This window comes from Umbelopsis ramanniana, assembly GCF_025399195.1.
Source record: "Umbelopsis ramanniana AG unplaced genomic scaffold K450scaffold_10, whole genome shotgun sequence".
Taxonomy (NCBI): domain Eukaryota; kingdom Fungi; phylum Mucoromycota; class Umbelopsidomycetes; order Umbelopsidales; family Umbelopsidaceae; genus Umbelopsis; species Umbelopsis ramanniana.
In genome coordinates this window covers 248,441-274,468 of record NW_026252096.1, presented here as the reverse complement: position 1 = coordinate 274,468, position 26,028 = coordinate 248,441, and the positions used below count along the sequence as shown (strand labels likewise).

At 43.2% G+C, this 26,028-nt stretch overlaps 10 protein-coding genes across 10 annotated transcripts; 4 read left to right on the top strand and 6 right to left on the bottom strand.

Moving 5' to 3' along the window:
- Positions 1 to 99: 99 nt before the first annotated feature.
- Positions 100 to 686, bottom strand: K450DRAFT_228394 (uncharacterized protein). Its single transcript, XM_051586910.1, has one exon. It carries the CDS (start codon positions 578 to 580, stop codon positions 386 to 388), a length of 195 nt encoding a protein of 64 aa, XP_051447319.1. The 5' UTR covers positions 581 to 686; the 3' UTR covers positions 100 to 385.
- A 2,052-nt stretch (positions 687 to 2,738) lies between these two features.
- On the bottom strand, positions 2,739 to 4,063 carry K450DRAFT_228387 (uncharacterized protein). The gene is made up of 5 exons (XM_051586909.1): positions 3,886 to 4,063; positions 3,718 to 3,806; positions 3,448 to 3,632; positions 3,253 to 3,377; positions 2,739 to 3,189 (listed from the first exon to the last, which is right to left on the bottom strand). The coding sequence occupies exons 1-5, from the start codon at positions 4,024 to 4,026 to the stop codon at positions 3,079 to 3,081; spliced, it is 651 nt and encodes a 216-aa protein (XP_051447318.1). The 5' UTR covers positions 4,027 to 4,063; the 3' UTR covers positions 2,739 to 3,078.
- Position 4,064: 1 nt separating this feature from the next.
- Positions 4,065 to 5,141, bottom strand: K450DRAFT_228384 (uncharacterized protein). The gene is made up of 3 exons (XM_051586908.1): positions 4,943 to 5,141; positions 4,556 to 4,870; positions 4,065 to 4,487 (listed from the first exon to the last, which is right to left on the bottom strand). Exons 1-3 carry the CDS (start codon positions 5,105 to 5,107, stop codon positions 4,200 to 4,202), a joined length of 768 nt encoding a protein of 255 aa, XP_051447317.1. The 5' UTR covers positions 5,108 to 5,141; the 3' UTR covers positions 4,065 to 4,199.
- Positions 5,142 to 6,397: 1,256 nt separating this feature from the next.
- On the top strand, positions 6,398 to 7,689 carry K450DRAFT_228378 (uncharacterized protein). Its single transcript, XM_051586907.1, has one exon. The coding sequence runs from the start codon at positions 6,427 to 6,429 to the stop codon at positions 7,273 to 7,275; it is 849 nt and encodes a 282-aa protein (XP_051447316.1). The 5' UTR covers positions 6,398 to 6,426; the 3' UTR covers positions 7,276 to 7,689.
- Positions 7,690 to 7,842: 153 nt separating this feature from the next.
- On the bottom strand, positions 7,843 to 8,315 carry K450DRAFT_228376 (uncharacterized protein). The gene is made up of 2 exons (XM_051586906.1): positions 8,267 to 8,315; positions 7,843 to 8,201 (listed from the first exon to the last, which is right to left on the bottom strand). The coding sequence occupies exons 1-2, from the start codon at positions 8,271 to 8,273 to the stop codon at positions 7,963 to 7,965; spliced, it is 246 nt and encodes an 81-aa protein (XP_051447315.1). The 5' UTR covers positions 8,274 to 8,315; the 3' UTR covers positions 7,843 to 7,962.
- A 428-nt stretch (positions 8,316 to 8,743) lies between these two features.
- On the bottom strand, positions 8,744 to 13,918 carry K450DRAFT_228372 (uncharacterized protein). The gene is made up of 15 exons (XM_051586905.1): positions 13,562 to 13,918; positions 13,387 to 13,494; positions 13,240 to 13,324; positions 13,059 to 13,174; positions 12,901 to 12,993; positions 12,459 to 12,830; positions 12,226 to 12,380; positions 12,125 to 12,159; positions 11,741 to 12,060; positions 10,828 to 11,670; positions 10,574 to 10,756; positions 10,375 to 10,496; positions 10,165 to 10,312; positions 9,436 to 10,106; positions 8,744 to 9,357 (listed from the first exon to the last, which is right to left on the bottom strand). The coding sequence occupies exons 1-15, from the start codon at positions 13,785 to 13,787 to the stop codon at positions 8,872 to 8,874; spliced, it is 3,963 nt and encodes a 1,320-aa protein (XP_051447314.1). The 5' UTR covers positions 13,788 to 13,918; the 3' UTR covers positions 8,744 to 8,871.
- A 1,192-nt stretch (positions 13,919 to 15,110) lies between these two features.
- Positions 15,111 to 16,716, top strand: K450DRAFT_228362 (uncharacterized protein). The gene is made up of 4 exons (XM_051586904.1): positions 15,111 to 15,510; positions 15,600 to 15,722; positions 15,836 to 16,228; positions 16,303 to 16,716. The coding sequence occupies exons 1-4, from the start codon at positions 15,160 to 15,162 to the stop codon at positions 16,615 to 16,617; spliced, it is 1,182 nt and encodes a 393-aa protein (XP_051447313.1). The 5' UTR covers positions 15,111 to 15,159; the 3' UTR covers positions 16,618 to 16,716.
- A 13-nt stretch (positions 16,717 to 16,729) lies between these two features.
- On the top strand, positions 16,730 to 19,608 carry K450DRAFT_228349 (uncharacterized protein). The gene is made up of 12 exons (XM_051586903.1): positions 16,730 to 17,082; positions 17,150 to 17,179; positions 17,252 to 17,486; positions 17,558 to 17,561; positions 17,628 to 17,722; positions 17,789 to 17,845; positions 17,915 to 18,026; positions 18,101 to 18,328; positions 18,409 to 18,482; positions 18,669 to 18,753; positions 18,822 to 18,951; positions 19,031 to 19,608. The coding sequence occupies exons 1-12, from the start codon at positions 16,935 to 16,937 to the stop codon at positions 19,306 to 19,308; spliced, it is 1,476 nt and encodes a 491-aa protein (XP_051447312.1). The 5' UTR covers positions 16,730 to 16,934; the 3' UTR covers positions 19,309 to 19,608.
- On the bottom strand, positions 19,524 to 21,869 carry K450DRAFT_228340 (uncharacterized protein). Its single transcript, XM_051586902.1, has 4 exons — positions 20,751 to 21,869; positions 20,572 to 20,676; positions 20,085 to 20,481; positions 19,524 to 20,020 (listed from the first exon to the last, which is right to left on the bottom strand). The coding sequence occupies exons 1-4, from the start codon at positions 21,768 to 21,770 to the stop codon at positions 19,908 to 19,910; spliced, it is 1,635 nt and encodes a 544-aa protein (XP_051447311.1). The 5' UTR covers positions 21,771 to 21,869; the 3' UTR covers positions 19,524 to 19,907.
- A 2,804-nt stretch (positions 21,870 to 24,673) lies between these two features.
- On the top strand, positions 24,674 to 25,829 carry K450DRAFT_228322 (uncharacterized protein). The gene is made up of 2 exons (XM_051586901.1): positions 24,674 to 25,478; positions 25,543 to 25,829. The coding sequence occupies exons 1-2, from the start codon at positions 24,825 to 24,827 to the stop codon at positions 25,750 to 25,752; spliced, it is 864 nt and encodes a 287-aa protein (XP_051447310.1). The 5' UTR covers positions 24,674 to 24,824; the 3' UTR covers positions 25,753 to 25,829.
- Positions 25,830 to 26,028: the final 199 nt, after the last annotated feature.

Genomic DNA, 26,028 nt, shown 5'->3' with positions numbered 1-26,028 from the left:
TAGCAATGGTCCCATTGTTAGACGCATGGAGTAAGTGCAAAAATTAAGGGGATAGTGACTAGCACTTGCAATGTAACTCCCGTCCCCGACCTCAGTAAATATACAAGTAGCTGCGAGCTCCAACATTGAATCCGTATGACACTCTATTAGCAGCTTCAGTCTTTATTTTCTGTACGGTTGACAGTATTTCTATTTTTCTATTACTGTTAAGCGGCTAGTTTGGTATACAAGCTCTGCTTTGTCTGACTATCAATAGGCCAGCGGATCCAAAGTTTTTACTCGGTGGAAGGCATTGAATTTTTTTTTCGGGACCGCAAAATTGGACCAACCAAATGTCACCACTTGATGGTTACTTCGAAGAATTGACTTTAGAGGACAAAGGGCGTCATGGTAGTAAACTGTGGAACACGGAGAAACTCGATATAGTTTGTGAGTGACGATAATGGGAAAACCTACACGCCGTTACGAAGACCATGGCCTCAGAGACAGTGAGCTTAAAAGGCTCAGGGAACTGAGACATATGGTGTATGAAATTGGGAACTGAGGATAGGTATGGGATGATGAAAGATTTCATTAGCATGGCATGTATTCGAGTTCTATGGCAAGCTTATGTTCGACTTGTTTGAGCATAACGTATAACTCCTTTCACGCCAAGGCATGAAAGCTTCTACAAGGTCGCGTTTGCGCACTGGAGCAGAAGAAGGTGAAATTTATGACAGTCCCGACGCGCAGCCGAATTAGGCAAGCCTTTAGCCCTCGACATGTTCAAGAAGCAACCCAGTATAAAGAATTACAGCGCATTAAAGAGCTCAGATCGGCGTCGATTTCAATCAGACGTGTTTGATTCTTACCCCATTATAAAGGATTTCCACTCCGTAGAGGGAGCTCCTTCATTTTTCACTGAGGATCTACAGAAAGCCAAGTTTTCAAGCCATATTGATGATCTAGGCCTCGTTTACGCCATGGACAACTCGCCTACCTGGTTCCAGGTGAATGGTCCCGAACCAATACCAACCGGTAAGAGAATGCAACAATTTGGTGCAAGAATCCGCTTGAGCAGAGCAACTAATTTTATGCTTTAAGTATACACATTGTGGAAATACCCGAATATGCTACCAACATTAAATACATGGCCGTTCGTCATATCCAAGTTGATTAACGGAGCAGGCAAGTGGTTCAAACCGAGAAAGGTTATTTAACGCTGGAACAAGCCGCTGACTAGTATCTATTAGACTTGATGATTCCCGGCTTGGTAGCTGGATCAGAAGGCTTACCTAATTTGAAGACAGGCGACTTGGTGGCTATATGTATTAACGGCTACAAGTAAGATTGATTTTGTTAATTTTCAAAGGTGATTTCCCTTTGTTAAACCGTTGAGCTAAGCTTTCTTTCTCCGGCAAAAGGTACCCGCTTGCAGTTGGCAGGATGGCTTTAGACACTTCGAACATCGCTGTACGCTCGGGCATGAAGGGTAAGGCGGTCAATTTAATACATGTCTATCAGGATTGCCTATGGGCCATGGGCGACAAATCGGATCCTCCAAATTTGGAATCAATTGAGCGATCTGAAGATTCTGGTGACGAGGAAGATGAAGAGGACATTGATGATTTGGCACATCAAACCCAGAGCCGCCTTACTGTAGAAGAAGAGAAGAAGGATGGAAACAAAAATATGCCAGAGGAAGGGTCAGCTCATGTGGAAGAAAAGCCACAGCTATCAACGAATGGTAATTATATGTGGTGACAAAAATAGTATGTTCAACAGGTGAAAATTAACACCATATTGCGTAAAGATATCGATCAGTTAGTGAAAGACACGTTTTATCAAGCGTTAGTATTCAAACTGACCAAAAGTCACTCTCCCGAATTGTTGCCAATGTCGGCATCGACGCTCTACTCTACGTATATGCTGCCAAGCCGCCCATTGGTAAACGGTACAGAAGTGGATGTGAAAAAGTCAAGCTGGAAGAAGATGCAAAAGTTTTTAAAGGATATGGAGAAGGCAGGTGTATGCAAGCTGAAAGACCGCAAGGGAGAAACACATGTCGTTAACATCAATTGGAGCCACGAAGCTTTGATGTCAGCTAAAAAATACAAAACACTAGAGTCTAAGCCATCCAATGCAGCTGAAAAGTCTACTTCATCAGAGGCATCCACAGGCACACCAGGTACTGCTAAGAAAGAGTCAAACGGGGCTACTCAAATCCAACTTTATTACAAGCCAAAGAAGGACACCGCACGGATATTCGATGCATTGAAAAAGGACACTAAGCAGGCGTATAATTCGCAGGAAGTTAAAACTGTTCTGATGGAGTACGTTGAACAAGAGAACTTAATTGACGCACAAGAGAAGCGTATGATTCGGATCGATCCCATACTTTGTGATGCCGTTCTGAAAAAGGAGGAGTATTTGACAGTTGACAGACTTCAGCGCGACCACCTACTGCAAAGGTACGAACCGGCAGAAATTCTTTGGAAAACCATTCATTCCGCTAACCCTATCATTACGCAGATTTTTGGACCAAATGCAGCGAATGCATATGATTACTCTACCTGGAAAGGAACCGATTTTACGAGACGGAAGTCCCCGTAATGTGGTGATCACCCTGGAAACCAGACAAGGAAGAAAAACCATGACCAAGGTGACTGGTGTTGAGTGGTATGGCCTCTCTGTGGAAGAAGTGTGCAAGGATTTGACTCGACGATGCGCAAGTAGTGTCACAGGTACATATACGTCCATTAGATATAGTATTCAAAATTACTTTGCTAAGCTTTGTTGAATATAGCCAACCCAGTGCATGGATCCAGCCCCAAAAACCCTCAGCAGGAGATCATGGTTCAAGGACCGCAGACTAAGCATGTCACCGAGCTACTGCTTTCGCAAGGAGTTCCTAAAAAGTACATTGAAGTCGTCGATAAAACTGGCAAGGGAAAGAAAAAATAGATCAATGACCCATGCCAATGTCCATGAGCAAAATGCACGCAATAAAATAAGAGGGAAAAGTAGTTGTATATTATATTACACTGGTAATTTCGGTATGAGAAAAAGAGAAGCGGGAGAATGTTTAGGGACGGGAATCTACTTGAGCATTTCTTCACGCTCCAACACCTCCTTGTCAAACTTGATCAGGATGGTCGTTCTCAATGGAAAGCCATCAATTGGCACGGTGTGAGCAGTGACTCGAGCAGGCTGTTAAGACGCAATGTTGGTTATATGAGTCAACATCGGAAAAACCACAAGAAGGGAACTTACGAATTGTGCACTATCTAAAATAGCTTCAACCACACCTGCTATGAACGCATTACAGTTTAGCTGCGATAGCTCTCGTGGCACGGAGATGTACTTGGTGAGGATGGGCTCGTTATCTGAAATCATGACTGGAATAGCAAGAAACTGAGTGAGACAGCATGTACTTGGGGTAAAAGTTTCCATAGGGTGCCTACATACACTCGTCTTCATTCTCAGTTGATTTTTCCAAGGAATCGGCTTGCTTGCCAAAGAGACCTTTCCACAATGCGGTGTGAATGAAGTATAAGATACTCAGTACTCGCGTTTCACGTTTAGGGTTCCTGTCTCTCCACACCAACAGCTCCAGCATACGAAGTCCAACTCGATATCCCAACTCGTTTAGTCTAAAGATGGGTCCAGTTGATGTTAGTCTCCTGCAGGACCGAGTAAATTCAAGATTCACAGCGCGGAATATGGATGTTGACTTACTTTCGCTCCAGGTCTTGAATGCCATTGACACGCTTTTGTGCATATTGAATCATCTCTGAAAAGAGGAATGATAGCGCACTCAAGCTGACCTTTATCAATGGAAAAACATGTGGTCATTAGAGATCATCACGGCATAGTGAATGCTTTAGTATTGAATTGTGTTATTACCTCTGCACCCTTTGTTCGGTTGAGGTTTCTCTCCAAGAGAGACTTAGTTCTATTTTGTCGACCATCTGTATATACGGATGATGTGGTTGAAAGGCGAGCTGAATTACTGCTAGGATAAGCGTAGGCACTTGGATCGCTCATGGCTCAAATGGGGAAGCGTTATTAGCAAACGCAAGCGAGGATGGAAATTTTTGGGTGTGGAGACCCCGATTTTTGGTTGGTTTGAAATAGGGTCAAAATGAACAATTCTATTGTTTGGGTTGTCTTTACAAGTACAAAAAGGCAAAAGGAAAAGTGTGATGTAACTAAATTAATCAAAGAGCCTTGGCTTCGGCTTTGGCAGCTTCAATGGCAGCAGGGTCGGCGAGATAGCCTCGGTTCTTAGGGTCAGAGTACCATTCCTTGTCTTTGACTTTGACAGGCTCAGCGAACTTTGGTAGTGATCGGAATCCCCACTTCTCTGGTCGGGTAACGACTCTGAGACCAAGTGCATTGTAATAGCGGCAGGTAACACTTCCACCAGCTTTTTCAATGGCTGCAATAGCCTTTTGCGAAGCTCGAGAAACCTCAATGTGAACAGGTACATTGAATTCCTCAGCACCCTGCATTAGAAAAAGAAAATATTACTATTTGACTTGAAGTCAATTGTCGTAAAGTGTGTAAAACTTACATCAGCCAAGAGCTTGACGCCGTCTTCTATTTTGTGAATACATCTAGAATCAAGGAGGTCGGCCATGGTGATGCCCGTACTGTCCAATCTGCCTTCTTGTATCCAGTGTTGCAGGCGTTCCAAGTTAACTGGTTGGTATTTTTTAGCGTGCTGGTTGACGAAACCTCTCTTAGGCATACGCTTGACGAGGGGGGTTTGACCACCTTCGAACCAAGGTCGTGGTGGTCCATTGCCAGAACGAGCCTTTTGTCCTTTGTGACCTCTACCTGCTGTCTTTCCTTTACCGTAACCAGGACCTCTACCGAGACGAAGGCGCTATGAAGGTCGAAGGTACAAGGTTATATAAAGACGTTTGATTTGAGTAGAATTTCTTCGCGGTTAATTTACCTCAGTTACAGCTCCAGGGTTGTCGGCAAGATTACCCAAATCGATGGGTTGTGAAGGAGGCACGATGTTACCATTTCCAGAAAAGAGTCGAATTGACTGAACTGATGCTGTATTGGCTCGTAGAGTAGTACGCTGAAGACTGAGCTTTGCGAACTGTGCCAACATTGTGGAATTTGGGAGGCAAAATATTCGAGGTTCTTGGAATCTCAAATTTTGAGAAAATCACAACCGATGTTGCTGTTTGCGAAGCACGTGATGTGACGGTTTCAAAGGGTCCCTCTACTTTGACAAGGTGGTGTTTGTCACTGCTGAGTTTTTTTATTTTCGAATGAACTGTCAAATAAAGCCCATTGTCTCTCGAGATAGGAATCTGTATCGTCGAACTAACAGTAAATAAATCTATGCCGAACGTATTTTGTTATAAATTAGCTTGAGGCTTGTCAGGAGGCAGCCCCACATCCAGCACTGGATTGCCTAACGCTTGATGCCAGTGATTATGGGAACCTTCAGAGCAATAATCGAAGAAAAGAGAACAGAATAAGGTAATTGGCAGAAGATATTATGCAATCAAATGGAATAGAGATAAAGTGTGCCCATGCTGATCGAATCAGACTTCTCCTTATACGAATGTATTGGAAGGCTCATAGCTTAAAATGCACAGGCAGTGTTGAGGTGAGGTCGGTCAACTTAACGGAAGATCGTACAGCTCCTGAAGCGGTGATTAAGCATATAGGTATGCTAAATACGAAAAAATTCTTGACGGGAACACGAACACTGTTGAAAAGGTACCTCCACCAGGCGCGTCACCAAATTAATCGGTAGGCATCCTGTCTGATTTCGGTGATCATTTGTCCCCACCAGATATCAAATTTTTGTCTGTATATCAAGATGTTCCAGCCTTTACTTATCAAATTTTGTAGGTCCAGTGGTAAGCGAGCATGCATTGAGCACAATGATAGTAATCTATGGTGGAATGAAGCTGTACTTAACAATAACTAAATGGATCTGTCTAAATATTTAATACCAGCGCCTGACTAGATACGTTGCTCAATTGCGAGACTTGCAGCAGGCCTGTAACGTAGAGAGATGAACAGAGATCCCAATAAAGCTGAAAAAAGAAATAATAGCGAGAGAAGAAGACTAAAACCATCTGTAGAGGTAGTTGCGAGTTGAATCGGGTACAGCAACAAAAGTCTGGAGAAGTAACTTACGGGTTAGGGCACACAATAACTTGAGATGGCTTCAATGTCGTATAAGTCACGTGAAACGACGTCACCCAGTATTGACAAACGTCATGCGTATATTTTTCTTGTCTACTACGCCGCCAATTCTCAGACTGTAGCTTTTTTTTTTCATCATCTCAACATGAGCTCAGAAAGTAATGTATCTTGGCAAATTAGCGTTTCACTACGTCTTCTTCTATGATCTTGTACGCATATTGACTTGTACTTCTATAGACGCCAACGACGTAGATAATCTTCGCGATGATCGTGGTAGATCACCGCTGCGCCGCTCCAGATCGCGCTCACCAGTTGAAAGACGAGACAGAGACGTCGGTAGAAGCCGCTCTAGATCCAGACAACGCAGGTACAATAATCGGGTTCCAGTTGATTCAGTCTATTAGCTATACAACGTATGCGCCTTTGTACAGAATATCCAATTTACGAGTCCGCTCAAACAGTCCACCTCCCCCTCCTGAAGACCACGATACCAATCCTGGAGACAATTTGTTCATTACCGGTCTCAGCTACAAGACTGCCAGTGCAGATCTCGAAGAGCTGTTCAACAAGTACGGAAAAGTCCAAAAGGCAGAAGTTATATACGACCCTCATACCAGAGAGTCTCGTGGTTTTGCATTCATCCGAATGAACTCTGGTGAGGATGCTGACAGATGTGTCGATTCTCTTAACGGTATGCTCGTCGATGGAAGAGCTATTACCGTTGAGAAGGCCAAACGTTCACGGCCACGCACACCCACCCCTGGTCGCTACTATGGACCCCCCAAACGTGGTAAGAATGATGAACCCCTGGGTCCCTCCGCGCATCCAAATTCATTTAGTGACCGACCCTCATTAGACTCAAGAGGACGTCCCGAAAGAGTGGACCGTCGCTATGAGCCAGCCCCTTACTACGATCGTTATGAACGCGATCCCAGACCTTCACGCTATGACCGTTATGATCGCTACGATCGCAGCATGTATGTTGACAGAGGTGCCGGATATGACAGATACGACAGATACGAGAGAGACAGATATGACAGATATGACCGAGAAAGGCGTCCACCGCCCGGCAGATATGAAGCCTACCCCCCTCGTCAAAGATCTCCTTACTAGACCCAGTTGTTTCCAACATTCTTGAAAAAGAAAAAAAGGCCTCACAATGCAGTTTTACCGTTACGCAATAAATGCAATAAATGACCATACGCACCCTTGAATCAGAAAATGAAAAAAAAGAACTTTACACACCTTTGGCGACGTTAATCACTGTCAGCTCGTGTTCGACCGTCCATCAGCGTACTTCACCGTCTTTTTGCTCATATTAAACCTCACAATTTGCATGCGCCAGTTATCGATATTTCCACCTACTTTTCGTCCTATATACCCACATCTACCATTAACTCTTCCTGCACACTTCACGTATTATCAGACATAAAGCGTGATCAGAGCATGCTCAGTGCTCAATCAATAGAAGCATGGCTAATAAATTAAATGTTAAAGCAAGTTATGCTGCATGTTTTGTACAATGCATTTCAAAAGGTTTCAAGCTACATCATCCATCGCTTTGATCTGCTGAAGTTTGACAGACTTCTCACGTCTGATTGAATGACCGTCCTTCCATTATCCCACGAGCTGACGACATCCCGTTTCCCTCTTAGTCACCACCATAGCCAACACGAATTCTTCAGGATGACAACGAGTTGAGAAGAAATTGTTTATGAGAAGGTGCTGTTTTTATTGTACAGTAAATCCTCTAGAAGAGCTACAACTTAAGAATGAAAATGGATGATATATCCTTGATATCTACTGCTTGAGGAGAGCCTTTCCTTGAGTAGTGACTTCGCCATCGGCTTCGATAGCAACGATGTTCTCGTGCATGGACAAAGAGTTAACGGCGTCATCAGGAACTTCGACAGAGTATCCCTTCGTGGTGGTCTTGTAGACGTGGTTGATTTTGCAGCCTTTTGACTTGGCCTCCTCCATATGCTTGTCGATAACGTCTTGGGGGGTATCCCTCTTGAAGGTAACGATGAATGTGGAGCCTGTTTGCATGAAATGGTCAACGGATGGCAAAAATACTAATCATCACGTACGATTCGACACTTACTTGACATGTTAACTATGAAAATGTAAAGAGTAAAGTAGAGCGGTGCTGCAACAATCTGGTCATGCTCATCGACTTTTAAATCCCGAATACGACACATTGGCAACGTCATTCTCTCGGCGACTGCACTCGGCAATTCAAAGCAATCTGGGCAAACAAAGACGGTGGAGTCCTACAGCCAATACTCCATGTTTGCCAGTGCTCTCTCGTATACGAAATCTCCATCGGTGAACTTTCCTCTGGTATGTAACAAATACTTTTGAAATTCACAGTAACGGATTTTTTTGTTGAAATCACAGTCTTGGCGTACTGTGCTTGGCTTCCAAGCTATCTGATTTAGGTTTTCAAGGTTAAATCGAGTATTGTCGTGCTGACTGCGGAACGTGAGCTCCGAGAAGCATCATCAATACGGATGCAAACAGTGACCAAACAATGGTAAGCGGTCATTCGATCAGGCGGATGTTTTTAATTGATATGCAGTCTAGAAACCATCGTTGGGCTATGGATCATAATATTTTTTTTTTTACTTTTATTTTATTGTTTGCATGTATCAAGGTATTGATCCAATGGTAGTAAAAAAATATATGGCATTGCACCAATGGCATACTTTAGGCACTTTCAGACATAGCCTTGTATTCGCCAAGGCTTCCTCCAGCCTTTAAGATGCTAGTAGGTAGAAGCTTTTTGGCAAGCGTCTTTGCTGTTGATTCTTGTTCTTCAGCTTGTCGCTTACCCCAGCCACCGCCACCTGGGGTCAAAATGACGATTCGATCACCCTTTCCAAAGACAGCAGTGTTTTTACCACCAAGGTTCAATACTTGAACCTCTCCGTCTTCACGCTTTCGAATCCAGAGGTTGCGTCCACATTCGCCATCCTCACCACCTTGCAAACCATACGGGTGGAATACGCGGCGCTCCGATAGAATCGAGACGTGAATGTTAGGTTCCAAGAACTCGATATCCCGGACGACACCATCACCTCCGTTATTAGCACCCTGTCCGCCTGAACCTGCACGGATAGAGAATTCACGTAGAATGACAGGATAACGACGCTCTAATATTTCTGGATCGGTGATTCTGGTGTTGGTCATATGCTAAAGAAAAAGACGATTAGTAAAAAGGGTAATGCGCATACGAAGCTTGTCCTGTTAGTTGAGGTGCAGTTGACTTACAGTGTGAACTCCACTCTGGCCTTCCCAATCTTTACCGGCTCCACTGCCACCGGCAATGGTCTCATAGTAACCCCAACCTGATTTCTCTTCACCGGTTTCTTCGTCTTTACCACCGATACCAAAGGTCAGGTTGTTGCAGCAACCTTGGCTAGCGGCGGCAGCATTGAATGCTTTGAGCACAACATCGCAAATACGTTGACTGGTAAGAACGTTTCCTCCCACCACCGCACTTTTTTCTGAGGGACTGAGCAGTGAACTCTTTGGAATGCGAATTTCCACAGGCTCCAAACATCCAGCGTTCAATGGAATATCCATTCCGACAAGACTGCGAAGACAGTAAATGATAGCACTATGGCACACACTTTCAGGTGCATTTGTGTTGCCGTATACTTCTGGACCAGTGCCCTCAAAATCAAACAGAGCGGTTCCTTCTTGTTCATTGATGGAAACACGAAGTTTGATGGGGGAGCCGTCATCCATGTAGTCAACAGCGACTAGATCTTGACCACGGTGCTTCTCAGCAACTTCCTTAAGCAAGTTACGGACGGCACTTTCGGCATTGTTACGAATATGGTACATATATGCTTGAACCACTTCCAGAGTGTATTCTTTGATCAAGGCATGGATGAGATTGATTCCTTTCTGATTTGCTGCAATCTGTGCCTTTAAATCTATTAGACGAGTTAGAAAAAATGTGGAGAAGCATATTGTACACTCTACCATGCCTACCAGAAACATTATCACGTAGACAGCGAGTACCAGAACATCCAGGATACTGAGAAGGTATCTCACACAAGTGCTTCACGACACCATCGTTATCAAATTGACCCTTTTGTACGATTTTGAATGATCGGACCGCAGCTCCCTCTTGATAAAGCTATGACAATAAATCGTTAACAAAAGCATGATAATACCTACGTTTATGTAATGAATGCATACTTCTTTAGAATGGGGAGGCATAGAGCCAGGAGAGATTCCACCAATGTCAGCGTGATGGCCTCTGGATGCTACAAAGAAGACAATCTTCCCGTCTTGGAACACTGGTGTGATGATGGTAATATCTAGACACAATCGCATCATGTTTAGAATACTGCTGTATCTTGAAAGCAGCTCTCAATATCCAGCAAGGCATGCTTACCTGGTAAATGGGATCCACCACAAGCAGGGTGATTGGTCATGATAACATCTCCTTCCCTCAAATCATCTCCATAGTAACTAGTCTGCCAGCGGACTGCGTGGCTCAACGCACCAAGATGGACAGGGATATGTGGTGCATTAGCAACGAGGCCACCATCGGCTCCGAACAATGCGCATGAGAAGTCTGTGAATAGAGTAATGTTAAAAACTAATCACAGATGGCAAACAGGACTTAAATCAAAAGCAAAAACCTACCTAAGCGCTCTTTGATGTTGGTACTAATTGCAGTCTTTTGCAAAGTTCTACCCATTTGCTCAGCGATACTCATAAAGCGGTGGGAGAAGATTGAAAGTTGAATGGGTTCCATCTCTGTTGTCACCTTCTTGTGATCTTCGTCACCGACAGTAATGGTAACATGCTGAGAAGTAACTAAAGCACTGCAAGCAGGCTCGACCACAATCGTTGCAGTTGCATCAATAATCATGGCAGGACCCTTGACAACCGATCCAACTGGTATTTCATTAAGAAGATATATGGGGACCGAGTCATCACGGCCAGTTTCGAAATACGCAGAGCACACTCCATTCTTAATGGTAGGGTCGATGTCCTTAATCTTGTTAGATTGCTTCAATTCCTGTGTTTCCTTGATCATGGTGAGCTCATTATGTTCAATGGCCTTAGCAATGCCGCGGATACGAATGTCATCAACGATAATAGTACGATCAGGCAAGTAGAATCCAAATTCTTGCTTGTACAACTTGACAAATTCCCCTTCGAAGTCCCATTCATCGGCCTGTCCGACTGGTTGCAGAGTCATTAGCGCACAATCAGTACCTTCGTATCTCAGATTAAGGTAAACTTCATTGGAAATTTGTGAGTCTGAGAAGCCCTGTCTGCTCAGCTCCTGTTGGCAGCTTTCTCTCAATACTGAGATGCGTTCTTTGAGTTTGGGTAGTGAACTCTTGCTGAGCGTTTCTGAAGATGGTTCTTGAACTTCGTGAACAACATCTGCAAGGGCGAGGCCAAATGCAGATAAAATAGAGCTATGGCGGTACATAACGATTTGACGGATACCAAGATTCCTTGCGATACCGCATGCTACAACACAATAGTCAGATAATGGATGGTATGCCTTTGCTATCGCTTGCATAAAAATGTCTGAACTCACCATGCTGACCTCCAGCACCACCAAAGACAGCCAATGTATGATTACTGGTATCATGACCTTTAGCTTCCGTAAGGGCTCGAATGGGTCTGCACATTGTTTCATTGGCAACTTTGATATAGCCATACACAATTTCATCGACAGATTTGGGAGTTCCTTTAGTGGATGCATTGATTTTCTTAGCAAGCTCCTCGAACTTTTTGACGGTAATTTCTGAGTCCAAGGGTTCATCTTCGTTTGTACCAAAAATCTTAGGGAAGTAATCAGGTAACAAGCGACCCAGGTATAAATTGGCATCACTCACGGTTAGTGGACCTCCTTTCCTGTAGTGATATAGTAACATTGAGTCATCAAGCGCATATGCTTGTAGCCTATCCACCAACTCACCTGTAGCAAGCAGGACCAGGGTGTGCACCGGCGCTCTACAGATGCATAATATAAGCAATGGTTACAGCTGTAGCAATCATATACACCAACGTTAAATTTACCTCTGGACCAACGACAAACATGCCGTTTTTATAGAAGAGCATAGAGCCACCTCCAGCTGCTACAGTATTAATGTCCAACTGTGGTGCCTGAATGGTAACGCCAGCAGTAGTGGTTTCAAACACGTGTTCATAATGTCCATCGAAACGAGACACATCTGGAACGGAAAGGAAATTTGCTGTTAGTTGACCTTTCATAAACATGCATCTTAAAGAATCACCAGAAAACATTCTACCTGTGCTAGTACCACCCATATCAAAACCGATAACAGGTTGCTTTTGTTGGTCAGAGTACGTTGTTAAGGCATATCCAACTACACCTCCTGCAGGACCAGAGAGAATAGCCCTGAAGCCAGAGAAATTGTCGACAGGCACTAACCCGCCATCACTTTGCATGAACTGAAGGGAAGTCGCTCCGTTTTTAAGACCGTCATCAAAACCGTCGACAAACCCTTTGATATAATTTTGGATGCACGGTGTCAGATACGAATCTGCTGTGGTTGATGTGCCTCTTGGTACAATCTTGATCATAGGCATAATCTCGTTCGAGAGCGAAATATGAGTAAATCCCACATTTGAAGCAAGTTCACCAAGTTGCTTCTCATGCTCTAAAGGAAGGAAATTATAATATTAATGTCACAAAGACGAAATTCTTCCAATTGTGGTCAGAGTGCTCACCTGGGTATGTATACGAGTGCATAAGGCAGATGGCGATACTTCTATAGCCAGCCTCATACAATTGAGTCAAATCCTTTTCGATCTGTTCAAGATCTATAAAATTAAACACCTGGTTAAGCTTAGGTACAATGTAGCACAACATTTTCATGAGCACATACTTGGCTTCTTCATAATGTGTACATATTCTCCAGAGAGGCCGCGAACAATATCGTCTCTTCCTTCTACATCTTGTTCGAGCTTCTCCGTATTAGAAGTTGAATGAAGCAGCGTGACCCTAATTTTTAGTGGTAAGCACATTTTGCATGACATAAGACATACGCACAATTTCATCAGTCTTACCGCTCATCCACTTCAACAACACACTCCTGCAAAACGTCCGGTTTTTCGATTGCCAAATCAAAAATTTTGGGTCGAGATTGATTCCCTTGTGTACAACTATTAGTCCATGAATTCAGTAAAATGCATAGGCAGTCTTGTAATTCATACCTATTTTCAGTAAATCCTTGAAGCCTTTGGTGATTAGAAGCGCACAGCGTTCTCCTTTTCGTTCCAGCAGAGCATTAGTGGCCACAGTGGTTCCCATTCGAATGCTATCTACAGGCATGGATAGTAAGGTTAGCAAAAGCGTTATCTTGGCATTAAAAAATGAGCTTGTATTCACCAATATTGTCAGTGGGGACCCGGTCAGTTCTTGGGATCGTCGTTTCCAGGGCTCTTTCGAGAATGCGCCGAATGCCTTCACGAGGAGCGTCTTTATAATTAGCGGGATCTTCCGAAAGGAGTTTTACAACATATTCTTTGTAGTTTTCTTCTCCAGGCTTTCCGGTAAATCCAATGCAGTCCGTAAATGTGCCTCCACGGTCAATGCAGATAGTAAGTTTAGTCATTGGGAGAGAACAGTATCAAGGTTCAAACGCGCGGAGCGGTGCGTAAATACGGTCATCCTGTTTCGTTCGTTAGCCTGTTTACAGTATCAAAAACTTAGGGCTGATCATTTGTACCAATAAACAGATATTTACGCCATGGAACCGTGTTCCGACTTTAATACTGCTTGCTAGCAATGAATCATATTCATTCCACTTCATTGAACGTTTGAGCGCTTAGCCTGGGCATAGAAGTCTTAAGCCCAGCCAATGTCCGTTGACGTAACTGATAGGGTTCTCTGATATCGCATATCCGCTATGAGTTACGACCGAATTGTGACAAGCTTACTTTCGCTCGTATTTCTGAATCTTGAATATTGCCTGCTTTGACTTTGTCCGTCATTATTTGCTACTGTTAGAAGACTCACGGTCACTGGAATTGATGACTCAGCTTTTTGGGCGATGATCTGGAGATTACTTGTAAAGCTAGATCTTTTTGATCAGTTTCAATCAACGAGTTGAGCCTAACGTTTATATTCGAGCAATTTACAAAGCAATTAGTTAAACTCATATTTATTGAGATGAGGAAGAGTAGATAATGGCATGTACACTAATAGCTTCTCCGCACTGATGACTGTTGTACCGCATCCGTTCGTCGGGAAAATTATGGCTATTGTTTTTGTCATAAGTTCAACTTTGGTCTGGGTCAAAAACTGGGCGAACTGGTACATTCAGTAAAGGTATGTAAAGAAGATTATATACCGGCCGTCTGATCTACAACAATCAGTTACTTAAGATATTTATCCTCCAAAAAAGGTTCGACATCTATCAATGCGCCATGTATTGAATTTTTTTTTTTTGACATCGGCGAAGTAAGTACTAGCGACGCTGGTACGAGTTCAACAGCCATTCTTCAATGCTTTTCATTATCGCAACGTAAATCCCATTTCGGGGTCGTTTCCAGTTATGGCACACAAAACCGCTCACTTTTAAGATTAAAGAAAACTTTTTAATTCCATTGGCCACAATATTCCAATTACACGTGCTTTTGTTGAAACATGTCTGTTGGCATATGATGAATCAATATAGAGCTTTCCTATGATAAAATTTATTATTACGAAAGAGCCTAAAGTACTTACACATACTGATATATCGCATGTGTCTTTCAGTTATTTCTACACAGTCAATCCGGTTTGAATCAAGTACAGTACGAGACGAAAAAAATTTCTAGCAAGACCAATTTAACCTTCCGACCGCACACTTTTTGGATCAGCCTTTGGGGTATAGTCCAACTCCGCACGTTTTTTTTTTTTGGCCCAATCTTTTAAATACTATCGGAATCCATTGGACCTCCTTTTTCACCTTCTTCACCTTCCCGAAGTCATCTTCAAACAACATGCCAGAGAGCACTTTGAAGCATAGAAGCTTGCAGGATGATAACACCACTGCCGATCAAGACTTGATCATCGAACAAGACTGGCAGTTGCCTGAATTTTCCATTAAGGAAATTCGTGATCATATCCCTAAAGAACTTTTCAATAGGGATTTGTTGCAGTCCTCATACTGGGTTATGCACGACATAGCCATCGTTGGTGCCTTGTTCTATGCTTCAACTTACATTGATTACCTGCCTACCAAGTTTCAATGGGTTGCATGGCCACTCTACTGGTTCTTGCAAAGTATCGTCGCTACTGGTATCTGGGTATTGGGCCATGAATGTGGTCATCAAGCTTTCAGCGATTACAGGGTAAGGGGATGCTGCTTCTATGGAATATCCGAATTTAACCTGTTTTACTTATTGCGGATTGGATCGATTTAATCAAACGAAAAATTCAGGTGGTAAACAATGTTGTTGGTTGGATTCTTCACAGCTTTTTGTTGGTTCCTTTCCACTCATGGAGACTCTCCCACTCCATGCACCACAAGAAGACCGGCCATATTGAAGAAGATGAAGTCTTCGTAAGTTCGTTATCTATTGCTCGAAGCTTTTTTTCGTAGCTTCTGTGACTGATGTTTCATTTCCGCTTCGTCTCCTAATCCACCCCCAACAAAAATTTCTGGGTTTTGTACAGTTGCCCAAGACCCGCTCTATGGCAAAGCTGCCCAAGCGTGAAAACGATCCTGAAGGTGACGGTCCTCATTCCATTTTTGAGGATGCTCCTCTTTATGTCATTTTCCACCTTTGTATCAAGTTGTACTTCGGATGGCCATTTTACCTTATCTTTAACTCAACTGGACCCTTGGCTAAGCGCAAGGAGAAGAATTTGTCTCACTTTAACCCAAAGACCTCCATCTATGAAGCCCGTCACTTTTGGGACATCATTATATCCGATCTTGGTCTTGTCCTCATGTTGGGTCTCTTGGTCTATACCGCCAAAATGACTTCTACCTGGGAGGTCATTCGCTACTACGCTCTTCCTTACTCCTTCGTTAACTGCTGGCTTGTTTTGATTACTTACTTGCAGGTAAGACATATCTCGCCAGCCCCTGGATCGATAGGCTTTGATTTTTTTTACTCACTTTTCACTTCTACTCATAGCACACTGATCCTGCTTTGCCCCATTACTCTGCCAAGGTCTGGAACTTCCAACGTGGAGCTGCCCTCACTATTGACCGCCCCTATGGATTTGGTATCGACTATTTCCAGCACCACATTGCTGACTCTCACGTCGCTCACCATTTCTTCTCCACCATGCCCCACTACAATGCTGTGAAAGCTACTCGCTATATTAAGAAAGCTTTGGGATCTCATTATCACCATGATGATACTTTCATTCCCGTTGCAGCTTTCCGAGCTCAATCCTTGTGCCGATATATTGAAGACGAAGGCGATGTTTTGTTTTTCAAGCACTAGGTACTTCACTCAGATAGACTACATCGCATCTACCACCATCTACACACTCCCTCCACACATTATACACAGAAAATAAAACGCATTCATAAAAAATTGAGAGTGGTTGTATGAGCGAGAAACTGGTGGAGGGAACGCAGGTTAGCCCACCGCAAAAAGAGCTGTCACGCAGCCACCATACAGGCTGTTCATCTGGCCCACGAGCCCCGCAAGCTTATCTGAGTTTCGGGCCCGCACTCTTGATGTTTGTTCGCTCCCTTAACTTCTGTTTGTCGTCCATACCCCCATCCCCTCAACATCAGCCCGCATCTTGCTTTTAAATGGCATCTGAATACGAGCTACTCAATGAAGAGCTTTCAGACTCTTCTAGAGAAGCAGAACGTGCCTTGGTACGTCGATTAGATCGCCGACTACTTGCATTTGCAATGGTTGGAAACGTCATAAAGGTGTTAGATAATAGTAACTTGGGTGAGGGCAGGTTAAAAAATATGCTAGTAACAGCTTCATGTCACAACTTACTTGCTATTCACTTTAGCAAACGCTTACATCAGTGGTTTGGAAGAAGGTATCATGTTGATCTTTATATCGGTTCAGGCAATTTTTTTATTTCATCTGAAGTGACACAGCTCCTACTTAGATATACATGCAACAGGATTGGATTACAATTGGATGGGGATCGCGTTCACCTGCGGATATCTAATTATGCAAACACCATCGAACATGATTTTATCCCATACCCGCCCATCAGTATACCTACCATGCTTGGAAATTGCGTGGTGTATGTTGACTTTTGCCATGGCAGCTGTACAATCTGTGAACGGGGTCTATATCATACGATTTTTGCTGGGACTATTTGAAGCTGGTTTTTGGCCGTAAGTTTAACAGTGTCTATATATGGTTTCAATATTTATTGTGCATCCGATTAATGATCTGATAATGACAGCGGTGTAGGTACCTTTTGAAGGCGCACGATCCCCCTGCCCCTTGATAACATGTTTCCTGCATTTCGTTAGACTATCTTTCTGCTTGGATCTTGGTACACAAAAGAAGAGCTTGGTACCAGAAATGCGCTATTTGCCATGTGCGGAACACTGGGCACATTGACAAGGTATGGTTTCCATCAAGCGTAGCTGGTGGAAAGTGACGAGAGTAACATAAACAACATGTCCAATAGCGGGTTACTACAAGCTGCATTACTAGAAACCATGGACGGCACTCTAGGAATTAGTGGGTATGTGATATTTGATACAGTACAATCCCTTTATTATCGAAGGCGTCAATATTGAATTTGCAATGCTAGATGGCGCTGGACCTTTATCATAGACGGGTCTTTCACAGCTGTGTTGGCCGTTTTTGGCCTCAAGTATTTACCAGATTACCCCGGAAAAGGCACCTTATGGCTCAGTGAAGAGGTAGAGATTCATGATGAAAACCAGTCATCAGTTGCGTTTGCGTTTTGAGGAATGACCTAATGCGATGAATTTAGGAGCACAAACTGGCTATCCAACGTCTCGCGAGAGAGGGAAAATCAGCATCACGAAAGGGTTCCTTCTTTACGAAAGAGACCGTGAGAGGACTGTTTTGTACTTGGCCGCTTTACATGTTTATGATCGCTTGGGTGTCATTACACATATCAATGGGAGCCACAGCCGTCCTCGGCATTGTAGCCAGGAAGTCAGGATACGATGCTATATCTTCAAATTTGTTCACAACGGTAAATCGATCATCTGAGTATTATGATTCAGAGCGGAGAGAATGACCGTTTCATTGCTGATCAGTTTATACCTTGTTTAGCCAAGCACGTTTTTGAATATGATCACGGTTGTCTTGAATGGGTTTTTAAGCGATCGTCTTCGAACACGCCAATGGTATGTTTCACCGAATGAGAAGCCAAAAAAGAAAACCGTGGCTTGACTCTGACACAATTGTCATTTTGCAGGTGCATTGTGTATCCGGCAATACTTGGTGTTATAGGATATTGGTATGTCCAAGACAGTGGTGATACGGGAAAGGTCTGTGCTTCAATACTTATGATTGTATTCCTTTGTTTGTAGCATGCTTTCCGCTTTTGTACAGCCCTTCGGCATATTGTGGATAGGGTTTCTATTGATCCACGCTGGACTGGGCAGCACTAACTCGGTTTGTACATCATCATAAACGGGGTTAATTGTAGTTGCTTGGCACACTAATCAAATATCATGTACTAGATCGTAATGACATGGCTCAACGAGATTGTGATTGAAAGTAATGATATCCGAGCCATGACCATTGCCCTCATGAATACGGCATCCCAATTGAGTCAAATGGCGACATCTCTAGTCCTCTGGCCTGTAACAGGTAAAAGATCATCTTCTCAAAGTATGATAATACACGGGGGTCATCCATCTGACCTTTTTTTTTTTTGGTATTCCTGCAGATGCGCCGCAATACCACCTTGGATTTACTACCTGTATATTCTTTGTCTTACTCTTCATATTTTCAATCCTTTGCATTGGACAATTTCAAAAGATCGAAGAACGGAATAAGAGTCGAATAATGAGATCACCTGTGGAAGCATCAGAGGATATCGATATGGACGATGTCACCAAAAGCTTCCTCACCAGTGAAGAAGGAGACTTTTCTGATCTTGACCAACCTTCTCATGACCCATCGCCTAGAACTCGAGTTCACACTGTAACACTTTCAGATGATTAATCATATCATTGTTTATGCCTTTTGAACGAAAACTTTTCTCATTATCCATGTCTGGAACAGCAAACAACTTTTGACTTTGTCATTATATACCAACCGTTCCAGAATGAAAGAGATTGGCACTTTGTGTCAGATGATAATAATGGTTGATTAAATAGACTCTGTGTAACTCATAACAATGGTTGCCAAGAAATAAATGCAAGCGTTTTATATGTAAGCTGCAAAGAAGCGAATGCAAAAGACTGATGAATCTATGGACACGGGAAAAATTGGGGGTTCGGTGGTGCAGACTGAAGAAATTTGAAGCGCGGGCAAAATATGGCTGAAGGGATAGCTGGAAAAGCAAGTTGAACAAATGTACAAGTGGGGATAGCCAAAAAATTTAAACAACTGAAAAAGCGGGTAGGTGGAAGACTAAGGCACTTGCATTGGCTGTAGTGAAGAAATGCAAAGCCGCAAAAATGCCTGAAAGACTTGGGAGAAATGTTACATATGAAGAGAGGTGTGAGCTCGAATTAATGAGATAAAAAAGTTTGACGATCGGGGAATGAGGGGGTGCTAAAAAAAAAAAAGGTGGTGATTATACGAGCAAGGGAGTTGCATTAAGGCTTCCTCTGGGCGTCATTCATGGCCAGTGCGAGACCAGTCATTGTCTTGAGTGCCTTGTCGATGTTAATGTAATCTGGGTGATTTGGTGGAGTATGTTTCTTGAGGTCTATACTTTACTGGTGAGCAAAGGATGACGGCAACAAGTCTTTACAAAATGTCTTTGTGCTTACCTTTCAAAAGAAGACTATAGCGAGTGACACGTTGGATTGGAATGATCATGTAATCATTCAGGCCCATCCGATTGGTTTCTTTCTTGCGAAGCGATTCTTGAATAAAGCGCCGATACAAGATATTATTGTGCGCTCGGGTAATGCAGCGTTGGCTGTGGTGAAAGTTTACAGCATAGCGAATATACACTTCAAAGTCGTTCTCCATTTGGTTGAATACAGCACCGACAAGAGACGACTGCTCATGCCAGGATTTTGCTACCGCCTCAAATCGATAAGCTAAGACGTTGGAAACCTCGATAATGTTGGGTATATATGCGAAAATGGTCGATATATCATTCGGATTGACAAGAGGGCGGCCCGTTTGAGTTGCTGCAGCAATGAACGGATCCATAAACATCTTTTTGTCGAGACGCCCATTTAGAACATTAGTAAACTGTGAGGCTAGAACGTGTTTGCCTCCATACCATGCTATTGGGTTTAGACTTACCGTTTTTATAATGTTCAAGTGATCCAAGTATGTTTGTTCAGTTGTATAAATCTCCTGGATGATAAAGCGCCGAATTTGTTGAGTTCTTATGCGTTGCGCATCACTCTGTTGAAAAGTGGGGTATTTTTTTCAGCACAAGCAAAACAAGTAGCGACGGTTTCACAAACGGCATGTCTTACCTGGTAACTGAGGGGTGGAAGCGGTTGAAAGGAATCTTCTGAATTGAGCTGAGCAACGGTATTTTTCCAGGCAAGAATACTCTGAATTTCCCTTTTGCTGACACCTTTCGCATTCGATTTGCCTCCTCCTCCAAACGTACTACTTCGCAATATATCCTCTTGGCTCATGGAATTTCGTCTCAACGATTTTCCGAGAGAAAGTATATCAATACTACTAATGGACCTTTTAAGTGAACGCTTTCGAGGTTGCGTGTTAAATGGATCTTGATATTCTTTAGGTTTTGGTTTTGCATTGTAGTCAGCAAGCGCGCCAGCAGGAAATTCTACGCCCGAAAGAACGGTATCAGGTGAGTCCACTTCGGAATTGGCGGTCGATGAAGCATTATCGTCGATGGTAGTAGCATTGCAGCTACTGCTGGATGATTGCAGATTTTCAAGCCGTTCATGGTGTAAATCCTGCTCCACATTCAGCAGGTTACTGCTCAAATACTGCATAACTTCTATACTTGACATTCGGTGGGCTCTTGCTCTTCTAGGAGGTGAAGGTTGATCGAGCATTGAAGAGCCAGGTACTGGCATGGCCATCGACATCGGGCGTCCATTCGGCGGTCGAGTAATTTGCGGAAGCTCCCTTCGAACTTCTCGCTTTGATTGCGGTAAAGCACGTTTTTCACTTTCTTGATTGATGTTCATGGATTCCATGTTGGCGCCTCGATCTGAAATCAAACTCAAGGATCGCTTCAAAGGTTGTGCCAATAGAGATAATCTTCGAATCAGTCTACCAGGTTCCTGGGGTCTTGTTTGTGTCCTATCGTTGCATGAGATTCCATTACTCTCTTCGGATATGGTGGCAATATCAGGCTGTTTGAATGATTTGGCTCTATCTATTCTACGTGAAGATTTTCGAGTCATATGATCCAGCGGTGAACTTTCTGATCTGTCAGGTACCAGTAAACTGAAGTGGCCAGTACTAGCAGAACGGTTAATCGCTCTTTTCTCACTTTTGATAGGAACTTCCATGACACTAGGAGGAAATTCAATGGAGGAAACATCGCTCAATAACCTGGCAATACACTCTTTTGCCCATTCTGCATTTTCGGAACTGATGACACGGTCAAGCAAACCGATGAGGTTCACGTTCGTCAGTAACACGTTTTCCCTTTTTTAAACAGTTGTAGCCCCTTACCTATCGTCCTCGACAGACTGTCCATCTGGGCCATGGCTGGATTCAGGGGAAGTCTGACACACCAACGCGGGAATTGCCGAGTGTTTCGATTCGAGCGGCATGTAAGATGACGCGGGGACGGTTGTGGATGACGAATGGTTACTTTGTTCGTTGTTCCATCGTGATTCCACAACTGTGTAAGCCATACTGCGTTGTGGAAGTGGACCCTGCGCTGGGTAAGTTTTGACTAATGGGAAAGAAGTCAAAGTTGATTTGGATGACAACCCAGCTGAGATTACGCTAGAGGTAGGCGAGTCGGACGAAGTATTACTGTAATAATGTAGGTTTGATATCAGAAGTTGATGTTGTGACAGCGCCAATTCACTCAAGACGGCTGTCGTGGCCATAATCTAATGCAGTACCACGCGTATTATTGGTTGTCAAAGAAAGAACTTTAAATACTAGAAACCGGGGAATTTGATTGCAGGTGAATTGAAAGACCAAACGATTTTGCCACCGAGACAATAGGACGAAGGCGAGAGATTGTACAAGAAAAAAATAAAGATACTAAAATTTTTAAGGAGGCTCGCAAAAATAAAGGGTGATTTAAAAAACTTCAAAACACATGCTGTCATTAAATGGGCTTTTATCATCTCACGTTTTCGCCGGCCACATCCGGAAAGGTATGAATGCTCGTGAAATAAAAATATATATAAAAAGGGCTTGCAGATATTTGGACAAATCGATCAAAAGAAAGCCGTGGCTTGCTGAACAGTGCAGTTACTCATCAATGGACGTCTTGCCCTGAAGTAGAGAGATCATTATCAGAAAAATCAACCAACCTCACAGTGACGACATTTGTCATTATGGATGGACTTCCGCTCTGGGCCAACCAATATTTGTACAATGTGAGATTTCGCTTATATTCAATTACGAAACATAATGCAAAGCTGCTCTCATATTCGGCATGGATGCACATTTTTTTTATATCACGATCGCCCGTCCATGTTGGTGGAGCTGAGCTTGATGCCTACCACGTTTAACCTGCATACTGCTGGCTATCTATTTACCTCACAGTCGACCTTCCCCCAAATGTTTCATTAACATTCGCGTTGTGTGATATACATATTTTGACATTAACGTTTTGCATTGCCTTTGTTTATAAAATTCAGCTAAAGAACCGAATGTCGGACTCACCGTCCCTCAGAAGGCGGGGCGACTATCCCACCGACTGAAAGGGCACTAAGACAGACCGAAAATTTTTATCTTGCGACTCATTAGGCTCAAGCGTTCGGAGTAAGTAGTATGTACAAAGCGTACGCTTGGAATTTGACGAGAGGGCTTAATAACGGAGTTTGACCGCAACCCAGTAAAGTATGTGGCAAAAATCGTTTGATTTCATGTAGTTGTGGTATCCATCAACTACAGCATGTTTCCCACTGGATTATCCACCATCCCACCTGCCAACAATTTCAATTTTCAGGAACAGCCGTCCAAGAGTTCAAGATACATCTTTTTGGCAGGCTTGGCGCCAAGGAACCCAAGGACGGCTTTTGTAAAAGGTAAATTATGGAAAATTTTGCGCAGCCACTACTTTGACTTCCTTTGCTTAAATAAACACCCTTTCCTTTCGTTGCTCCTATTGCCCCACTGCTTTCGAAAAATCCAAGCAAAAAATATATACAAAATGAAAGGAAACACCATCGACGATAAACCACCTAGCTATGGTAATTAGTAGTGTGTGCCTAAATACAGCTATCCGTACGATTTGAAGTTTCTTCTCACTCTTGGCAACAGATTCTCTCTATACACCAACAGCACCTCCGCTTCCTCACGCTCAGCGTTACCTGAACACCGCCGATCATCAGCCATCACCTTCTGCCAATGGTATGGTATACTCATTCAACTATTCTGCTCTATGAGCTGTATCATAAACGTGCCTTACACTTCTCAATTGTAACAGTATTTTATGGCTTAGGAGGTTGCAATCCATTCTGTCCGCCTAGATCGCAAGCGCGAGACAGTTATAGCTCAGCATCAGCTCCACCTTTTCCACCATATACACCATATGCCGCCATCAAGCCCTCATCCACAGATTACATCCCTGAGCAAGACCGGAAGGGTGTATTGTGGTCCGGCTCTGGTGTTCAGGTTGCGGATAGTGGAGCGAAGAGACTTCATGCTGAAATTACGGGCAGTTTGACTGTGAGTACCGATATCGAAGCGTTGCTGTGGCAGATTCCAATCGGATCAGATACTAACAACTTTTAGGCTGGTGGTATGACTATCCGAACAGCACGAGACAAAACAGTCGATATTATTACAATCCAGCTTGATGTGTTTTTGATTCATGTTCCGGATGAGGATGTGTCTTTGAGCACAGAGACTTCGGATGACAGCTACAGATATACGTTGAGGACACCAAAAAGCCTGGGGTTCAAGAGGAAAGTACGTGCCTTTTGGCTCGTCACTATCCCTGACCACTGGATGCGACCCGAGAGACTGAGTGCATCTCTTGTCAATTCGTCTATCGTTGGTTTGGATGGCGTTGGTGATATCGTTATTGGAGAGATCGACCTTCGAACCACAAATGGCCGAATCAATTTTGAGGTCAGTACAAGTTTTCTGGGTGCGCGCTGTTTTTGACTCAGTTTACAATGCTAAATCGTCGTCCATCACTAGACCGTTAATGCGAACCACTTGACTTTCATAACTACTAATGGTCCCATCAAGGCCTTGGTATGTAAGGAAAGATTACGTTTTGAAGTTGACGCAATGCTGATGAACTGTCAAATTTATAGGCAAGTAGCGCTGAGGACATAACGCTTGAAACCACTAACGGACAAATCAACGGATATTTTGTGGCTAAAAACTATATCAAAGCAAAATCTACTAACGGTGCTGTCGAAATGAATGCTGAGGCGAGCGATGTTTCAATCACTACCACCAACAACTTCATCAAAGGAGCAATTAATGCTGTCAAGTGTGCGAATATCCAAAGTAGCAGTGGCTACGTGCAACTGAAAGTCAATTCAGCAAGGATCAAAGTTTCAACTAGCAATGGGTATATCTCTGGTGATTACAATGGCAAAGACATCTCTATCAAAACTACAAATGCGAAGATCTCAGATATCAATGCTACTGGTAACGACGTCAAGGTCCAGACAACCAACGCCAGAATAGAGGGTAACTTCATAGCAAGAAAAGATATAACATTGAAGACCACCAACGCAAAGATTGATAGCAACTGCAGACTTGAAGAGACTGGTGGCGATCTCAATATCTCAACTTCCAATGCAACGATCAGTGGAAATTACGAAGCCCCTGGTAGTGATGTGGACCTGTATACCAGCAACGGAAAGATTATCCCTAGCAAGGTCGTTGGAAGGAAAGTCAAAATGATTACCAACAACTCATCCATCAAAGCCGATGTTGTTATCGGACAGCAAATCAAGGCCACTACTAGTCACGCAAGCGTCGATCTTAAAATCGGCCTAGATGACAGCAAGAAGAGGATTGAAGTGTATGCGGAAACAAGCCATAGTTTGGTCGACGTGCAAGTGGTAAGTGTTATATCGTTTATCATCAATACTGTTGAACGATTGATGAACTGACACCTCTTCTTAGCCCGATACTGTCATTGGTACATTTGATGTCTCCACTGCTCACAAGACGGCTACTGTCGAAGCACCAAACCCTTTAAATATTGTGTTTGAGAAGAGCGAAAAGGAATACAAAAGTGGCCGTAAGGTACCTGAGTCAGACAAGTCTGAATACCGGGAAGGCAGAATACAAATCGTTACAAAGCATGCACCAGCTACCCTAACCTATGTTTGAACAACTAAGGAAGGTAAAAAATAATTTATCCCAAGATCATTATATCTTCTGACCTCCATTGTAAATCCGCTTCCTGTCATACTTGTTATATTGCAATACAATTCTTTATCTGTAATGGGCTCCGCTTAAGATAGTTTATTGTATAATAGCGAAGTTATCTGATCGCACAGTATGCAGAATGGATATAATCTAACCTTGCTGACAAGCCGACCATTAATTTAGCGTACTTGTACATTTGTGGCGACAACACATTACTCCACATTATTTCCAATATAG